This window comes from Monodelphis domestica, chromosome 8 (genome assembly GCF_027887165.1).
Source record: "Monodelphis domestica isolate mMonDom1 chromosome 8, mMonDom1.pri, whole genome shotgun sequence".
Classification (NCBI taxonomy): Eukaryota; Metazoa; Chordata; class Mammalia; order Didelphimorphia; family Didelphidae; genus Monodelphis; species Monodelphis domestica.
Genome location: NC_077234.1, coordinates 98,100,060 through 98,118,842, shown reverse-complemented (window position 1 = coordinate 98,118,842; position 18,783 = coordinate 98,100,060). Strand labels below are relative to the sequence as shown.

The window sequence follows — 18,783 nt, the reverse complement described above, 5'->3', positions numbered from 1 at the left end:
CAATTTTTTTTCCTTTAGGCAGGGGGAGGGGAGGGAAGAATAGAATATAATTTTTGTAACCAAGGAATAATGTTTGAAATTGACCAAATAAAATTTTTTTTAATTTTACCAAACAAAACATAAAAAAAAAACGCAGTCAGAATAATAACAGTGACAAGAGAAACATAGATTCTAACAGTATAAATAGGTTTAGTAGGTCAGGAATATAGCAAGGAACTGAGAACGAGTTTAATTGTTCTCATATTCTCCAGGGCAATTCAGGCAAGAAAAAAATAACAGACAAATATTTTAAGAAGTTGAAATAACTTCTTGAGATACATTTGGAGATTATACAAGTAACATAAAAGAAGTCAAAATTATTAGTAGCAAGAAACAGGCCAGAATACAGTAGAGTTGGTTAGCAAGATAATAGAAGGAGATGAAGGGTCAGATAGTAACATACAATCCTTGAGGTAAAAAGAGATAAAGTGTAAAATTAATGCAGAAGCCATTAAAAAGGAAATTTTGGGTTCCTTATTAAAAAAAAACACAAGAAAAAAAAGTTAAGAGAACAAAAGAAGAGATTTACAAAAAGTAAGTGAAACAGAGAAAAAAGGAAGATATTAATCCTACCAATAAAGGGTCTATAAACACATAAGAATCACAAGACATACATAAATAATTATTACACAAATGAGAATGCAGATAAAAGAAATATAAAAGAATTAGCACTATGCTAAGTGCTTTGCAAATATTATCTCATTTGATAGATACTATTTGTCACAAACTATGTTAAGTAACAGAGATACAAAGAAAAAGGAAAAACTTTTCCAAGATTTCACTTTCAGTGAAATTACATGTTCTTTCATCTTAAGAACCATGCTCATCTTTACTATTTTATTTAGGACTTAGGACAATTTTTTTCCTTTAACATGTAAAAATGTTCCAAAATGTATAAACAATAATTCAATTCATTAGTCTCTGAATTTAAACAATTTTTTAACTTATGTATTTTTACAAAAGAATGTTCATAAAAGTTGCAGTGGGTATGTAGGAAGGGATTTTGCAAGCTGACAGCAAGAGAACTAGCAAACCATCATTCCACACAGAACTCTCAAGAGCTGGGGGAAAAAACACAGAGGCAGTTGCTGGACAGTTGGTGAACTCTGGAAAGAGGGATAGGCCACTATTTTCCTCTAGCAGTTAGGAAAGCCCAGAGAGTTTCTGTTTGGTATTTCTGGGGTGGACCTGGAAAGTCAGTGATTCCCACTTCTTTGGTTTTCTTGATATTCTGCCTGTTCCTGCCTGCTGCTGCTAAAAAGAAGTGGATTTCAACAATGCTGGTGACTTACTTCTGAGATTACTGCTTGAATCAAAGAGAACTCCTGTGTTGTGAGATTCTTTGGCCCTGGCCCTATGTAATAGCGAGGGGGACTTAAAAAAGGGAAGGACCAGTGAACAGCTGTTTGGGGACTGAGTTCTGTGTGACACTTCCTCTTTCCTCCACTAAGTTAAGCAGCTTTAATGGAGTCAGTCAGTCAGACCAGAGGGTAAGTCTACTCTCCAAAGCTTCCTTCTTTTGATGGATTGAAATTCCCCTCCTATTACATAGACTCTGAATCAATTTCTATTGTGACTCAAAGTACCTAATTTATTTGATATAAGGTTATAGAAGAAATGAGGAAAAGAAGGGAAAGGAAAGAAAGGACAGAGGGAAAAAGGAAGGTCCCTACTACTTCTTTCCTAATACAACCTTTGAGGGCTTGGCCAAAGAAATCTCTCCAGGGAATATGGTCTGAGTTCCCCTGAGGAAAAAAAAATGGAGTCTCTGTCCCAAAGGTTGACCTCATTTGGGCATTGAGACCTTCATTCAGTTCAAGGAACAATGATTTGGAGATGAGTATTTTCTTCTACCCAGCTCCCCACAGAGTCCCAGATAAGAAGAAGAAATCTTTCTGGCTCCAACAACTTTTTGAATCTTCATGGAACTCTCCCATCCCCCAAAGGTCCTGAAGGTCCATTTGCCATTCTTTTGAAGCATCCCTTCAAACTTCAGGTTTCACTTGCTTTTGGCCATTCCCTTATTCACACTTATTCCTACCAAACCCCCTAACCTTAATTACTACTTTAAGAATTTAGTTAAAATAATTATATAAATTATAAGGGTGTTTATTTAGTCATTCCCAAATTCCCTTTTTCCCTTTACCCTTTAGATAAATAAACCTGTTAATTATATATATCTATTTAGTTTTGAACACTTATTTATCCCTTGCTAAACCCTCCCTAATACAGGTATAACAAAGCTGGAAAAATTTGTTTTAGAAAGAGTATGGTCCTGGCAATAGATTATGTCTGCTGCCTACAGACTCATTTAACAAAATATGGTCCTGGTTAACATATGCTAAATGAGAATCAGATGGAGTAAAGTGATCACATTAAATGCTCATAGAAACATGGAGAAACATGCCTGACATTACATTGCTAGAGTAGCTATGAATTTTTTTTTTTTAAGAAAACAAGATAGAATTACACATTAAGAGTTGTAAAGCTATTCATGTTCATTGACCAAGAGATTCCATTACCAGAGTTAGGCCCTAAAGGTAATATTGAGAGGGAAAAGTTGAATATATATAAAAATATTCATGGAAGTTTCATTTATTATGATAAAATAACTGGAAATAACACAAACACAATGAATTAGAGAAATGGCAGAATAGATTATGATATTTGAATGCAATGGACTATTATATTACTAAAATGACAAATGTTAGAAATACAAAGAAAATAAAAGAAATATATGAAGAAATGAAAAAAGAAAACAGAAAAAGAATAATATACATACCATGATTATCATACATATATAATTTAACATATTTTAAACAAATTGTAAACAATGTGAAGTTTGTGGTTTTACATATAACCTTTTTAATGCATTTGTCTAAAGTGTTTTTTGTTAGGTGGTTGTGGTTACTGAGAATATAATAAAAAATAAATAAAAAAATAAAAAATTCAAGATAACAATGTCGGCTCATGAGAACAGAGAGAGAGCTCACACATGAGGTCCTTTTCCCAAAGATCCTCTCCTATTAAGCTTGCTGGTTTGGCTCATTAACCCACATTCAGGGCAAACTTATCAAATTTGTCCCGACATTAACTTAAAATTTGGTTGCCAGTGCTGGCAGCTTGATGCTCATTTCCCATCACCAAAACATAATGCAAACCCATGTCGTTCTTCATTCCTATCATGAAATATTCTGCTTTTCATTCAAAAGCCAAGGGCTGGTCCTAAATGTTTATTTATGGAGCCTACCTTTTTTCCCCATTTCCACATAGCATGTAGTGCTCCTACTTCTCTGGTGTCCTACCCAGACTGGTCTCCCCTGTGTTTCCATATTATCATTACTCATTCTATTATTAAAATTGCATGTCTCAGTGACCTTATCTCAAATAGTGCTAATGATAACAAACTACTAAAGGGTGTTAGTGATAACCATCAAATAAAACAAAACAAAAGAATATTCATTTTCTAGCATCAAAGCCTCAGGTATCATGTTACCCCAATTCCTTCTAAATTCAATGCAAAATTATTCATCAAGCATTTCTTGACTTATGTTAAAGCTATATAAATGAAATATTCCTCAATGAAACATTCAAAATGCAATTAAAACTAGGTAATTGATTTAAATTATTTCAGTAAAAATTAGATGTCTTTCCCTGCAAGTGTAAATATATCCAGAATCATACATAATGTCGGAGCTAAAATATATATTTTTAAATTAAACCATTAACTAAGAAAGCAAAACAAAATCCTCTTACAATGAAATTATCTTTTAGACAGAACCATCAAAGAACCATTTAATTTTAGTTGATATGCATATGAAACAAAAAAGAAAACAGAAAGGCCTTCTGGAACTAAGCATGCTATTATAGTCAGACATGGCCTAATATATAAACATCCATCATGCTTTGAGGAAAACTCTTAAGATTAAAAACATACCTAAGGGGCAACTAGGTGGCCTGAGAACCAGGCATGGAGATGGGAGGTCCTGGCTTCAAATGTGTGCCCAAACCCTTCCTAGTTGTGTGACCTGAGCAAGTCACTTAACCCCCATTACTTAACCCTTAACACTCTTTTGCTTTCGAACAGATACTTTGTATCAATTCTAAGACAGACTGTAAAGGTTAAAAAAATATTTAAAGGGTATGCCTCCAGATTATAACATGGAAAAATATCAACAGTTAATGGTTTGTTACTACAATATGTTCCTGATGTGTTACTCTACCTGTATAATCTGTCCTCTGAATCACTATACTAACCATTAACCAAGATTATTGCATGCTTCACTAGAATCTGTTATTATTCTTGGAGCTACACAATACTCTTAAAGATCGCAACATTCTACTAATAGGACAGCACATACTGGAGCAATATTCCAACACTGGCATCTTGCATCTTAGAGGCATCTCAGGTACACATTCAACATGCCATGTAATTATCTCACTCTCATCTGTTTATTCCTTGAGTTATTCTTCCATAGCCATGATTTAAAAGGAAGGCATTTCCTCTCAAGAAATTCTGTGGCACCCAAATACCTCGAGTCTATTTTTGCTGTGTTCACACATATACAAATGAACCCAATGAATAGCACTTTACCTGATACAGCATGATGGGCTCGATGGCATAACCTAGAGCATCAGCAAACTCCTTAGCAATAACTGTTTTTCCACAACCCTAGAAAAGAAAACATTTGCTGAAGGGATCTATAATTGTACAATTCAAAGAAAAAAAACAGTGCATTTATGTTGTCATTCTTACTTTTCCTCCAATTAAACACATATCTTTAACCATATGAGACTGCACCATTTCAGCCAACAGCTGCTTATGGCTTAAAGTCTTTATGAAATGGTTGGATTCAGAATGTTGATTTAATGGCCTGGTCCCAGCTGGTACCTATAACGAAACAGAGGTAAAAGAAACACAAAATGAAATCTATTCTAATTTTAGCTTATTCTTTTTTTTGTACTCATAAATTCTTTTCTTAAAACACACATTATTTAAGACACATCATTTTACCCAAAAGCATCTCTAGTCTACTGAGTCTAAAACAACTACTAGGGGATTATGGTCAGATAAGCACTTATATAAGAACCATCACTAAGGTATAACAAAGCTTTTCATTTTCTGAGGCAACATGATGTTTTTGGATTTTTTTGTTTGGTCTTTTATACATGCAAAATCTTTCCCATTTTCAGAGTCCCTAATTTATCTACCTGCCAAATATATTCAGACATCTATCATAAGTAATTCTCTTTTCAGAAATTTTAATAAGAATCAGATTGTCTTAAACTACTGAGACTAAAAATTACAGATGTCATTACTGTAGATTAGTTTCAGCTTCTAGTAAACTAGTGACTTTTTAGAAAGCAATTACAATATTTTCCTTTTTATTAAATTGCTCTTAATTATTTTTTAGTTGTTGGGGCACTCAATTTTTGTATATCTTCAATATGTTTTGGAGAAATGAAATGTGAACCTTCAGCTAAAGAAAATCCTAAATACTTCACTTTGGGGAGATACCACTGAATGTTCGATTTTGAGATCTTGTGTTCTCTTTTATATAATTCTAATAGGAGATGTTTGCTGTCTTATTAGCATGCTTCAGCATTTGGCGAGGCCAAGAGTTAATCATCCACTAACTGTATTAAACAGCTCTTCTTAAATTCGATATTTGCCAGATCTTGTGTCAAAATTTGCGAAAATAAAGTAGGACTTTCTACATAACCCTGAGGCAGATGGCACCACATATATTGAGACCCTTTCCATGTGAATGCAAATATATTTAGGGAATCTTCATGGATGGGTATTGAAAAAAAGCAGAACACAAATACACTACTGTAAAACATTTAGTGGTACTAGGAATAGAGGAAATAATAGTTGATGGACTTGGGAGAACAGGATGTCTTTTGATTATGTGATTATTAATAGCTCTCAAATCTTGAACAAATCTATATACAGGTTTTTCCATTTTCGTCTAATTTCAATTTTTTAATAAGCAAAATAGGTGTATTGTATTCTGATTTGCAGGGGATCATTATTTTTTATCTGATTAAAGAATTTAGGAGTAATTCTCTCAATTGCTTCCTTTGGTAATAAATATTGTGGAATACACGGAAGTGGACCAACTCTCATTCTAATTTGGACTGGTGCAGCTGATTTTAGCAGGCCTACATCAGTAGAAGATGTAGCCCAGAGAGATTATGGTATATTTGTTGATATTTTAAAATTTTGAATCTTATCTATCTCCTGATTATCTATAAAGAGTACTGGGAACAAATTCAGAGATTCTTCAGGCAGGTCTCATGTAATATCACCATCTTGAGTACATACTATCATGGCTCTTAATTTGCACAATGAATCTCTCCCTACTAAATTCATAGGGGAATTAGGCATTTGAAGAAATGAATGCTCCATGGATAAAGTTCCATAGACAGCATTCGTGGAGAAAGCTTTTAGACTTCCAAAGGTGTTCCAGACACTGACAACACTAATAGAGCCAATAGAATTACAATTTAGGATCAGGTGTACTCATCAGCACATATCTTGATGTCCCAGTATCTAGAAGACAATTGTATAATGTATTTCCTACTTTAAGAGTTACAAGTGGTTCAGTGCTATCTGGGGAGAATGGATTGGGATTATTGGTATAATTATTTATCTTGAAAATCAAATGTTTCAATCTTTGATTCCAGAGTCCTTTCTCCCTTATTAATACTTCATAATGGACTGTGTGCATCTCTTGAGACTCCTCTCATCAAGGAGGATTTACATTTTGGTTATTGCATGGATGTGCCCCATTACAGATATATTGTAGTAATTCATTTGTTTCATTTTGGTTACTATTTCTATCATTCCCATAATTCCTATTATTCCTATAATTGTTATTTCTGAAATTGTCTCTATTGTTATTGTTGTATCTAAAATTGTTGTTTTTCCTATAATTATTCCTAAAGTTCCCACCATTATTCTTATAATTACTGGATATTTGATTCCAGCATCTGCAATTTATCATTAGGTGTCCCCTTTTTCCACACAAATAACATGTTGGTTTTTGGTTTATGTATTCTCTTTGATTTCTTTATTCTTGTATCACTAATCTAAAACTAGTATCTCCTTTTTCAAATTAATCAATTTTTCCTTTAAGTGTTTTTATCTTCTTTCTTAATGCCTCCACTAATTCATCATCATCATTTTTCCTTTAATTATGTCCATTATAACATATACCTCCACTCTCCTTAGTCCATCCAAGTCCATATTCATCCAATTAGGACAATTTGTTTTGAAATAGTCCTTTAGCACGTTGGAGCAGTTTTTTACAAATTGTCTTCTCAGGTGTTTAATAGCTCTCTCTCGTTATGCCTAAATCTATGTATCTTCCCCCTAGTTCTATCAGTTGGTTCATAAATATTGATGGATTTTCGCCTATTTCCTGCTTCAATTTTTCAAATTTACTCCAAGTTCCTGGTCTCTCTGAATATCTCTTAACAAGACAGAGTGAAATTAAGAGAACTCCTTATAAGAGAGAAAAACAAGGCAAAAATTATTTTTAAAATTCTCAATTTAAAAATTATGTTATATTGCCTCTTAATTCAACAAGAATAAACATGAATTTATCCTGTCTTGGATTTACTGAGAACTAATTAACTTGGCTAAAACCCCCTCTTTAAAATAATAGCATTAATTACTTTAATAATAATAACAATAAAATGAAAAGATATTCAACAACATAGCATAATTACATAATACCAAATTTTATCTCTGAAATGATTCACTTTCCTTATGTTATCTTTTGAGATTTCCTTCCAATGCAGATTACCTATAAAATCCTTTTTTTTTTTTAAAGCAAACTATCCAAAGAGGCCTCACAAGAAGTTTTTAAAAAATCAAGATTATCCTCTGGCAAAGGAAGATAATCTGAAAACACTAAGAATTTGGGAATCACCACCTTCAAGGCTGTTTCTTTGTTCCCCAACTGAAAAGTCACATCAGCTTGACAGACTGGGTTTCCAGAAATGCTTTCTATTTTCACAATCCTGATTGGAAGAGAAGAATTTCTCGAATCTTGTAGTTCAAAGCGCTATAAGTTAGAAGAAAATCATAACATGAGTTTCATTTGCTTCAATTCCTGAAATCCAATAAAAGTTGATTCTTTGTTAATTCTGGTTGAAATAACTATGTACATTTGGCATTTTTGTAACAGTGTAGTCCTATAGCAGAACAACTAAACTTTATGGCCACATGATGTATAAATCTTTATCCATTGTGTAAAATATACTACTCACAATGATAGCAGAAGAAAGCTATAGCAGAACATTACTAGCTTCTTAAATAAAGCTATTTGTGATTTTATAGCTAAAGAAAAACTTCAGCAGATTATCAATATTCAATAAAGGTAATCTTAGGAATTGCATGTTTTCCATGCCATGTAGTTAAATTCCAGTCATTTTTACATAGCTTGCTCAAACAAAGTGTGTATTTTAATCCTCTACATTTTCATCATAAAAAAATATACACTATCTAATTAAGTAAATATTACTGGTTTGGTCATTTAAATGGGTCATTATCTATATGATAAGGTGAATCACAACTGTCTTCTATTAAAAAAGGATGGCTAATGGTTTACAAAATGCATATAAACCCCTATTGGCATACATTATTGTACAGTAAAAGCTCCTTAAGTATGAATTCCTCTAATTCAGAATTTGAGATATCATGCTAATTAGACAAGTACAGGAGATTTCTGTAATTTCAAGCAAACTCAAGAGGTAGTACCCTAAAGGTGGCATGGAGTAGTGAGCTTGTGGCAATGCTCAGATTCTAAGTTCCAGAGAAGATGCCAACCTGCATTGGTAGAGGAAGACTCTTCACCCTGGAGTTCCCTCTATCAATGAAACCATAAAGACTTTATCCTAACAACTATAATTCAGTTACCCCATCTGTATAATAAAGATTTGAACTAGATGACCTCCACTATAGGATTCTTCTGGGAACAGAGCCTGAATAGGAAAATATATGAATCAGCTGAGCTTTCCTAATATTCCCCTCCAAATAACTTTAAAATAATACCTCAGTAGAATTCTGGAGTAGCATGGCAAAAAATAAATCTAGATGAGATATTTTTCCAGCCCAAGACAATTTAGGAAATTAGAAGGAGACACCAATGACACTGGAATGGAGAGTGGGGCAGAGAAGCTGCTCTGGAGGTCCTTAGAGGTAATGACAGTGGCCCCAGCAGATTTGGGAATTCTCAAGTTAGAGATGGTAAAGGGATCTGGCAACTGGTCAGAAAGAGATTACAGGGGACCCCTGAACTAGCACTGGGCACTGGACTGGACATTGTTTAGTAATTCCATTGCTTATATTCACTTCTGGGTAATATTTCAAGTGCAGAGGGAAGTGCCTGCAGCCACTAGGGATCAGGGCTCCCGAGGAGAAATCACTTATGGCATCAAGGGATCAGAGATCTTTCTTCAGCAAGGACCAGATCGCAGACTAAGAGAATAGGGACCTTACCTCTCCCTGGATCATACCACCATGAAAGCACTGAAAACTTCCCCAAACCCAGAACTAACTCTGAAAGCAGTAGTATTAAAAAGTTTAAAACTTTGGACATTCCCTGCAACCACTGTCCCAGAACCAAACTCGACTTTTAACACAAAAATTCAAAGTCAAGAAACAAGCTAGAAAAATAAGCAAGCAACAACAAAAAGAATTTGATCATAAAAATCTACTGTGGTAATAGGGAAATGAAAGCCCCTTAACCCCCATTTCCTAGCTCTTACTGTTCTTTTGTCCTAGAACAAATATATTATAGTGATTGTATAGGAGTTAAACATTTTTTTAAAAAAATCTAATAAGAATTATAGAGGAAAAAGTAGGTAAAGAAATGAGAGCAAGGGAGGATAATTATGAAATGACAATAAACAGGTTGGCAAAAGAGACAGAAATAGATACTTTAGAAAATAGCACCTCTAAAAAAAATTAGCCAAATGGAAAAAGTTACAAAGGCTCACTGATGAAAATAATTCCTTAAAAATCAGAAATAGGAAGCTAATGATTCTATATAAGACTTCAATGAACAATAAAACAAAGTAAAAAAATGAAAAATAATTGAAGAAAACGTGAAATATCTCATTGGACACATGGTTTATCTCAAAAATAGATGAGGGAAAGATAATTTAAGGATTATTGGATATTTTATTTAGATATCATATTTTAAAATATTTAAAGGAAAATTTTCCCAATACCCCATAACTAAAGGGTAAAATAGAAACTGAAAAAATCCACCAAACACCACCTGAATGAGATGACAAAAAGAATATTCCCAGGAATATTATAGATATATTTTAGAGCTCCTAGGACAAAGAGAAAATATTTATGCAGCCAGAAAAAAACAGTCTGATATGATGGAAGCACAGACAGGATCACACAAGGCTTAGCAGCATTCACAAAAAAGGAAGCAGAAGGCTTGGAATATGTTATGGAAGGCAAAGGAGCTAGGATTACAAACAAGTATCACCTACCCTGCAAAACTGAGTAGAAAAAAATGAAATTTAATGAAATGTAGTACTTTGAAACATTCCTAATGAATAGATCAGATCTGAATAGAAAATCTGACTTTTGAATACAAGATTCAAGAGAAGGATAAAAAGGTAAACATGAACGAAAAACCAGAAGGGACTCAACAATGTTAAATAGTTGACATTCCTATATCGGAAGATGATACATATAATTCTTAGAACTTTATCATAATTTAGGTAAGTGAAAGGATTCTATGTAGAGAAAGGGCATAGGAATGAATTGATTATGTTTGGATGATCTGAAAAACTGGATAGGTGGGAAAGAGGGATGAACTGGGAAAAGCAGGACAGGAGAAGAATAAGAGACATAATTATCTCATATAAAAGAGGTGCACAAGGAAAAGTTTTTATAGGGTAGAAGAAAATGGTAGGGGACAGGCCATGACTGAACCTGAATCCCATCTGAATTGATTCAAAGAAGGAAGAATATATATTTTATGTATATGATAGATATTAATATTTCTACATATGTATGTACATGTATGTTTGTATACATGTATATATATATATTTATACATATACACACATTCATTTGGGTATAGAAATTACCTTACCCAACAAGGAAGTAGGAAGAGAAGGACATAAAAGAAAGGGCAGAGGGTGATAAAAGGGAGGTCAGATTAAGGAAGGCAGTGGTCAGAAACAAAACAGATTATTGAGGAGAGTATAAAAAAAAGAGAGAAAGACAATTTGTAAAAAACTGCTCCAACGTGCTAAAGGACTATTTCAAAACAAATTGTCCTGATTGGATTTCAGCCAAGTTAATTAGTTCTCAGTAAATCCAAGACAGGATAAATTCATGTTTATTCTTGTTGAATTAAGAGGCAATATAACATAATTTTTAAATTGAGAATTTTAAAAATAATTTTTGCCTTGTTTTTCTCTCTTATAAGGAGTTCTCTTAATTTCACTCTGTCTTGTTAAGAGATGAATATGGACTTGGATGGACTAAGGAGAGTGGAGGTATATGTTATAATGGACATAATTAAAGGAAAAATGATGATGATGAATTAGTGGAGGCATTAAGAAAGAAGATAAAAACACTTAAAGGAAAAATTGATTAATTTGAAAAAGGAGATACTAGTTTTAGATTAGTGATACAAGAATAAAGAAATCAAAGAGAATACACAAACCAAAAACCAACATGTTATTTGTGTGGAAAAAGGGGACACCTAATGATAAATTGCAGATGCTGGAATCAAATATCCAGTAATTATAAGAATAAGATAAGACAGTTAAAATAAGAGGCTGAAGCAAAATCTATTATGCTTCAATTAAAGAAAAAATATGTAAATTTCAAATGTGAACTAGTTCATTCAAGGATGATAAAATACTTAACAAATAAAACATTCTAGGTTCCATAGAAAGACAATGATCTTTTCAAACATTTAGTTCAAAAAATTTCTTGATCTTCTGTCAGAGATGTGGTCAGGCTATAAGCATTTATTAAGCTACTAGTATGTGACAGGCACTGTCTGAGGATACAAAGAAAGACCAAAATGTGGTATCCACACTCAAGGACCTCCCACTAAAATGGGAAAGGCACGTAGAGTAATTCTGCACATATACTAGACAGACACACATTTAAATGAAAGGTAATCCTATAAGGAAGGCATCAACAGAAAAGAAGCCAAGAAAGCTAAAAGGCAGAGGAGATGAGGGAGAGCATTCCCAGATATGGCTCAAATCTATCATAAGGCCACAGAATCAGAAAATGGAGTGCTGTGTGTGTGGAATAACCAATATTCTAGTGTCATTAGACTTCAGAGTATATGGAGAGAAACAAAGGTAATATAAAGACGTCAAACACAGGCCTTCAAATCCCACATGCAACAGATTAAAATATATTGGGAAAATATTTTTTAAATAGATAATAAAACATAGATAACATTACATTTAAAAACTTAGTCACTATGCAGCTCTCAAGGGATTATGTAGGGATTAGTGGTCACAGTTTCAATTTGAATTTGACACCACTGGAGTAAGGAGACTGGAAAAAAAGAGAAGGAGACAGGTTGGGAAGGGCTTTCAATGCTGAAAATGCTGATCTTTGAAGTAATAGTGAATCACTAGAAATTATTGTATACAGGAGTTCACAAACTCAGATCTGTCTATTGTGAAAGAGAATTCTTTACTCTATTGTCTATGCTGATTTACCACTAACTTAAGTACCCCAACTTAGTACCTCACTACACTGAAGACAGGATTAACTCCTTCTTTGTCTACTTTTAAATTGAATCAACAAACGATTAAATACTGTACTTAGTACTAGTTGAGAAGCTAGCAAGGTACTTAGAGAATTCACACCGTTAGAAATTCAATAATCTGTCATTAGTATCAACTCTGTCACAAACCCACTGTAACTAATCCTGGACTTGGTATTTGGCTTTCTTATTCTTTTGAGGCCCCTCCACCACCACCACCCCCATCCTGGTCCCTTAAAAAATACAATGCCCAGAGCTACCAATTACTATCTGTGGGACCTTGGGCAAGTAATTTAACATCTATGAGCCTTGGTTTCTTAATACATAAAATAAGGTAACTGGACCAGATGGAAGGAAGGCAACAAGCATCTTTTAAGTATCTACTATGTGCCAGGCACTTCACAAATATTATCTCAATTGGTCCTAACAACAGTCCTGGAAGGTAGGTGCTATTATTATTCCCATTTTACAGTTGAGAAAACTGAGGTAAACATATTAAATGACTTGCCTAGGGTCAAACAGCTAATAAGTACCTGAGACTGGATTTGAACTCAGGTTTTCCTGACTCCAGTTCCAGTGCTGAATCCATCATCCACCTAGCTGTCATCTATGGCTTCTAGAACCCCTTAAGACTCCTAATCTATTATCTTATAAGCTGGTTCCTTGATTACCACGGATTTGTTTCAGACAGAAGGTTGTCTCCTTTGTGCTTAGATTCTTTTGGTTCTGCTTCCTGTTCAAAGCCTCTAAATCTCTGATAGATCACTCTGATTCTTATTTCTATTTTCCTGTCCATCTCCCATTAGAAAGGGTTCCACATAAAAGAATGTGAGCTGATCTGCTGAGCTCTACTCTGAGCCACCCAATGATATAAGAGCCAGAGGTATACTTCCATGGATTTCAATAATATCATACCAGGTCCTTACTTTTAAGACATCTTCCACTGCCATCTTGCCATCATGTCCTAGTAAAATTGTGTAAGGGTAAAGCCACTGGATTAAATTCTGGATTGACATTGCAGGAAAGAAATCCTAAGAAAAAATATACAAAATATACAAAAAATGCAGATAACACATGAGATGTATAATAATAAATCTATTTTTTTTAAATACAGGTACTCTGTTAAATCCATCTTAGAAAAAAAAGACTAAAATATTAACTTTCAAAAAGCCAAAGAATCAAGTGATAGCATTTTCAGTTAGTTTTCAATAAATAAGTCATTAAGGGATATGTATTCCGTATTCAAGAAAAATATGATAAAGAATTATCACATAAAAGTCTTCTGAAAACTGACAAGGAAATCATTTAGAAGAATATTCTCATTTAAAAGAATAAAAATATAAACTTTTAAAATGAATTCCCTTCCTTTGAAATATTTTCTTCAGTATTTTAATGGAGCTATGAGATCATTAGCCCGAAGTTTTCAAGCAATAAATCCTTTCTGATAATGACTCCTGTTTATGTCTTCTTACAACTTCATCTCAGGGGATAACAATAATAGTAAGAACAATAACAGCACCTAGCATTTAATAGCACTTTGAAATTTGCAAAGCACTCTACAAATGCATTATTTTAAAACCCCAGGATGTAAGCAAACAGAGGTCACTCAGGTTGTAAATACCTGGTAAGATATTTGAATTAAGGGCTTTCTGATTTTAGGGCCAGGACTTAATTTGCTATACCAATAAGGATCTTTTGATATTTTATGTATATGTATATATATATATATTTGATATTATATATATGAATGAATGGAGCCTATTGGCTATTCACAAATTACTAGCACATCACCAGGCTATTTCCTTTTCTGGTCATACATTTTCCAAGTACTATCTTTTAGCTTCTCTTGAAAAAGTCTTCATTAGTCATATGCTACAGCATATCCAAGTCTTTCTATGTGCCTTTCCATTTATTCTACTTCCGGGTATGCTGGCATATTCCATGATTCATAATTCATTGGAACAATATTGATGAAAATGGGCTTCTGTTTCAGATAGAAGCTTGTGACACTTAAAAGTATTACTATATTCCTATTCATTTCTAGGCCCAATTCTTTGTGACCCCACAGAATATACCCAAAATTTAAGTATTGAATGAAAAGTTCTATAGATAGTCCAATTACATTCTTCATTCACTGGGGTTTTCCTTTCATTGTATACTTTGAACTTGTTTGAGTGATTATAGCTTTTAATAGGAAGCTCTACAAGACTCAAAGGTCATTCACAAATAGGAATAAGTTTGAAAAATCTCACCATTTATAGAAAATTCCTCTTCCAATAGATGTCTGAGATGGATATCTTCCATGTCAGTGGCAATAATCTATGGACAAGCATGTCTACCTGTTTTATGCCTCATTTAACAATAATAATCAGAAGGGCATCAAAGTTATCTATGATAGGACATCATTCAAGTAACCATCTAATTTTAATATATGCAGGAGAAATGCCATCCTGTAGAAGAGGCCTTGAGTTGGCATTTTGCTCTACCAAATCAAATCAAATGCTTTTTATAGTTCATAAACTTATTTATACCTCATTTGCATTTAAAAAGACAAATCATATTTCTACAGAGCTTTAGGGTTTACAAAAAACTTTATGGATGACTCTCATTATACTCTTGTCAGACAAATATTACAAATAATATCCTCTTTATAGCAAATAAAGAAAACTGGCTTCCATAGGTTAAGACTTATTCATGATGAAAGCATGAGAGGTGGGATTCAAATCCAGGTTTTCCTGACTTTAAGGCCAGAACTTTCCCCACTATATTTAGTAAGGAGAAGAAACTGCCAAACATTTTTCTTTTTCTATACCCAATTAGAGAAGAATCAGAATTTTAGAGCTGGAAGAGACTTGAATAACAGTTAGTCCCTGGGTAATAATACTAATAAAATTCCAGCAGTTCTTCATTTTATATAGTTCTTTACAGTTTGCAACATGCTTTATATACCTATATCTCACTTAATCTTCACAATATGCTTTTGAGAAGACATCAAAATTCTATTACACTACATGTCAACTATAATAAGGGGCATTTTGTGATTATTTCTAAGAGAATGTCAGTGAAGCTAAATCTACACTGCAGATAAGAATTCATAGGGATTTTGGCTAAATAGAAAGAGCACTGGGTTTGAAGCCAAGAAGATCCATTTTGATACATATCACTTTGATACTACTAATGTGATTTTGAGGGAAGTGGCTTGAAATCTTGAAATCCTAATTTCCTTATCTGTCAATAGAGGATAATAGTATCTATCTCACAGGGTTGTTGTAAGGATCATAAATGTGAAATGTTTTGCAAACCTTAAAGTTAAAGTGTTAATAAAATAGATAACTAAAACTCAATGAAAGAATTAAGTTATGGTATTATTCAAGAAATATAGGAAATAAAAATGAACTACTTCTCCCCATGACATACTTAGAAACCATTTATTCCTGATAATTTTTAAAAAATCATTCTCAAATTATCATTAAATAAAAACATAATACATTACAAAAAACTTTGTCAAAATTCACAATGTTTTTGCCATATTTGATGACCAATCCTTTGTAATACACATACCAGGATTTGAATTGCATGTGGTAAACTATCTAAAGGAAAATCAGGAAGTCCAAGTGTGGAAGATTCTTGAGAACAGAGCGTCGTAGCAAATGACAATACCTGAGAGACCCTATAGATTAAAAAAAGTTTAATATTAAAGTTTAATTTTATTCGATTTTAAATAAGAAATAACAACTTCAATGGTTATCGTACTTCTACATCATGATTTCTCCACAAACCAGGGGTTCACCCTAGGGTATCACTCTTATTCCAACTCAATGCTAGTCCTCAATTTTCACACTCCAGATATACTTTCTGACTGCTCCATAGTAAACAAACTATATTTCATCTTAAATCTTTTTTTCTCTTACTGATATCTAGCTCACTCTTGATGATACTGCATCCTTGACCACAATTGAAGTGCTAGTTGAATTTCTACTGATAGCCCTCATCTAAATGGTCATGGTGGAGGAAACAGAATACCCATCTAATTGCCAGTTTTAGATTCTCATTTTACTGACATCACTGAAAAATCTCTTCTCTTTTGAGGTTAATTCAGTCCATATTTATCACTCAATCAAGATTCAGGTAGCTGTTATCTACTAACTACCCAAGCACATTTTTCTTGCCTCTCCAATGACTTCAGTGCTTGGACTACCAACTTTCTCTCCATTCCAACTCTTACATTCCTTTTACATTCAACATATATACTAACATTTTCTCAAAAACATATATACTAACATTCCCTAATGATTCATTTTACTTATTTCCTGTCATCTGCCACTCCAATTCAATTGCATAAAGAGATGGCTCTATCAGCACTCACAAGAGTTCCACTTTCATTTTCAGAAACTGGAATTCCCTTTACTTGATCAAAATCTTTTATCATTCATCATCCCTATTAGCTATTGTATTATATCTCTTCTCCCTTTCAAAGTTAAATTCCTGGGAAAAGCCTACAATTCATGCCTCTACTTCCTCTCCTTTTACAGGATTCTGAAATCTGTGATTTGACTTCCAAACTTTATAATCAACTGAAAAAGCTCTCTTCAAAGAAACCAAATCTAATGACAGTGTCAGTAATGTCCTTTTCTTTGATACCTCTTTACTCTAGGTTACTCTAGGTTTTCATGACAATGTTCCCTCTTGCTTCTCCTATAGGCCTGATTGTTCCATCTTAGTCTCCTTTGTTGAAACTTTATCCAGGTTGTACCCACTAACCATAAGCTTTACCTAAAGTTTTATCCTGGGCCCTCTTCTCTTTCCCTTCTTTATGACCTTACATAGTGATCTCCTTAGCATCTATGAATTCAATGATCCTCTCTATGCAGATGATTCTTAAACCTATTTATCCAGCCCTAAATTTCTGTTGACATCCCATCTCTCATATCCAAATGCATGATGGACATTTCGAACTGGATGTCTTATAGATATCTTAACTTCAACATGTCTAAAACTGAACTCATACTTCTCTCAAAATCCTCCCCTCTTCTCAATTTTCTCATTACCACTGGGGATACCACTATCCTCCTAGTCACTTAGACTTGTAATCATCTCGTATCATTGGTGACTCCTCATTTACTCTCATTCTTCCCCACATCCAACCTGTTAGTAAGTTCTGTTGATTCTACCTTCACAGAATCTCTTCTGATCCCTTTCTTCTTATATAATCACTACTCTGATATGGGTTCCTATCACTTCTCAGCTGGATTTCTGCTTGGTATTTCTCTCTTTCAGTCTCTCTTTTACACAGCTGCCTAACTGAACTGCTTAATACTGTAGGTCTAACCAAATCACACCTTTATTCAATGAACACCAGTAGTTCTGTTATTTTTAGGAGCAAATATAAAATCCTTTATTTGGCTTTTAAAGTCTTTTACAAACCAATCTCTCCATACCTCTCCAGTCTTCTGACACTTTATTCCTGATTGAATGGCAATGTCTTCCTTGCTGTTCCCTAAAAAAGATACTCTATCTCTTGACTGTGCATTTGCCCTCTTGCCTGGAAATCTTTCCCTCTTCATTCCCAGTTTCTGGTTTTCCTAACTTCCTTAAATTTAAATCTTAGCTAACATCCCATCGTCTACAAGAAGCCTTCCCCAATATCCCTTCAATATTTGTGCCTTCCTTCTGAGATGATCTCAGGTTTATCCTGTATGTAGATATTTGGGTACAGGTTTTCTTCTCTCTTATAATGTGAACTCCTTGAGGGTAGGGCCTATTTTTGCCCTTCCTTATGAATCTAGTCTTTTACTGTGTGCTACATAAATGCTTGTTGACTTACCAAACTCCAAATCATTTAAAGACACTTAACTAACACATAAAGTAAAACCTAGTATTGCATGCATAATCGTACACATTTAAGAGCTAGTTAAGTCCCTATGATTATTAAGGTACTCAGAGTGAATATATTTCTAATTTT

At 33.6% G+C, this 18,783-nt stretch overlaps 1 protein-coding gene and 1 long non-coding RNA gene across 4 annotated transcripts in view; one reads left to right on the top strand and one right to left on the bottom strand.

Annotated features, from left to right (window-relative positions):
• The window catches only part of VWA8 (von Willebrand factor A domain containing 8), a 463,626-nt gene that overhangs the window by 338,613 nt on the left and 106,230 nt on the right, over positions 1 to 18,783 (bottom strand). For all 3 annotated transcript variants that reach the window (XM_016425025.2, XM_007501527.3, XM_056807819.1), the window contains 5 exons: positions 16,383 to 16,491; positions 13,748 to 13,852; positions 7,983 to 8,114; positions 4,796 to 4,930; positions 4,634 to 4,711 (listed from right to left, as the gene is read on the bottom strand). In XM_016425025.2, coding sequence (XP_016280511.2) covers positions 4,634 to 4,711; positions 4,796 to 4,930; positions 7,983 to 8,114; positions 13,748 to 13,852; positions 16,383 to 16,491 — 559 coding nt within the window. The remainder of the gene's footprint in view (positions 1 to 4,633; positions 4,712 to 4,795; positions 4,931 to 7,982; positions 8,115 to 13,747; positions 13,853 to 16,382; positions 16,492 to 18,783) is intronic.
• On the top strand, positions 1,094 to 8,447 carry LOC130455878 (uncharacterized). The gene is made up of 2 exons (XR_008914081.1): positions 1,094 to 1,529; positions 7,881 to 8,447. It is a non-coding gene; the product is annotated as an uncharacterized LOC130455878 (long non-coding RNA).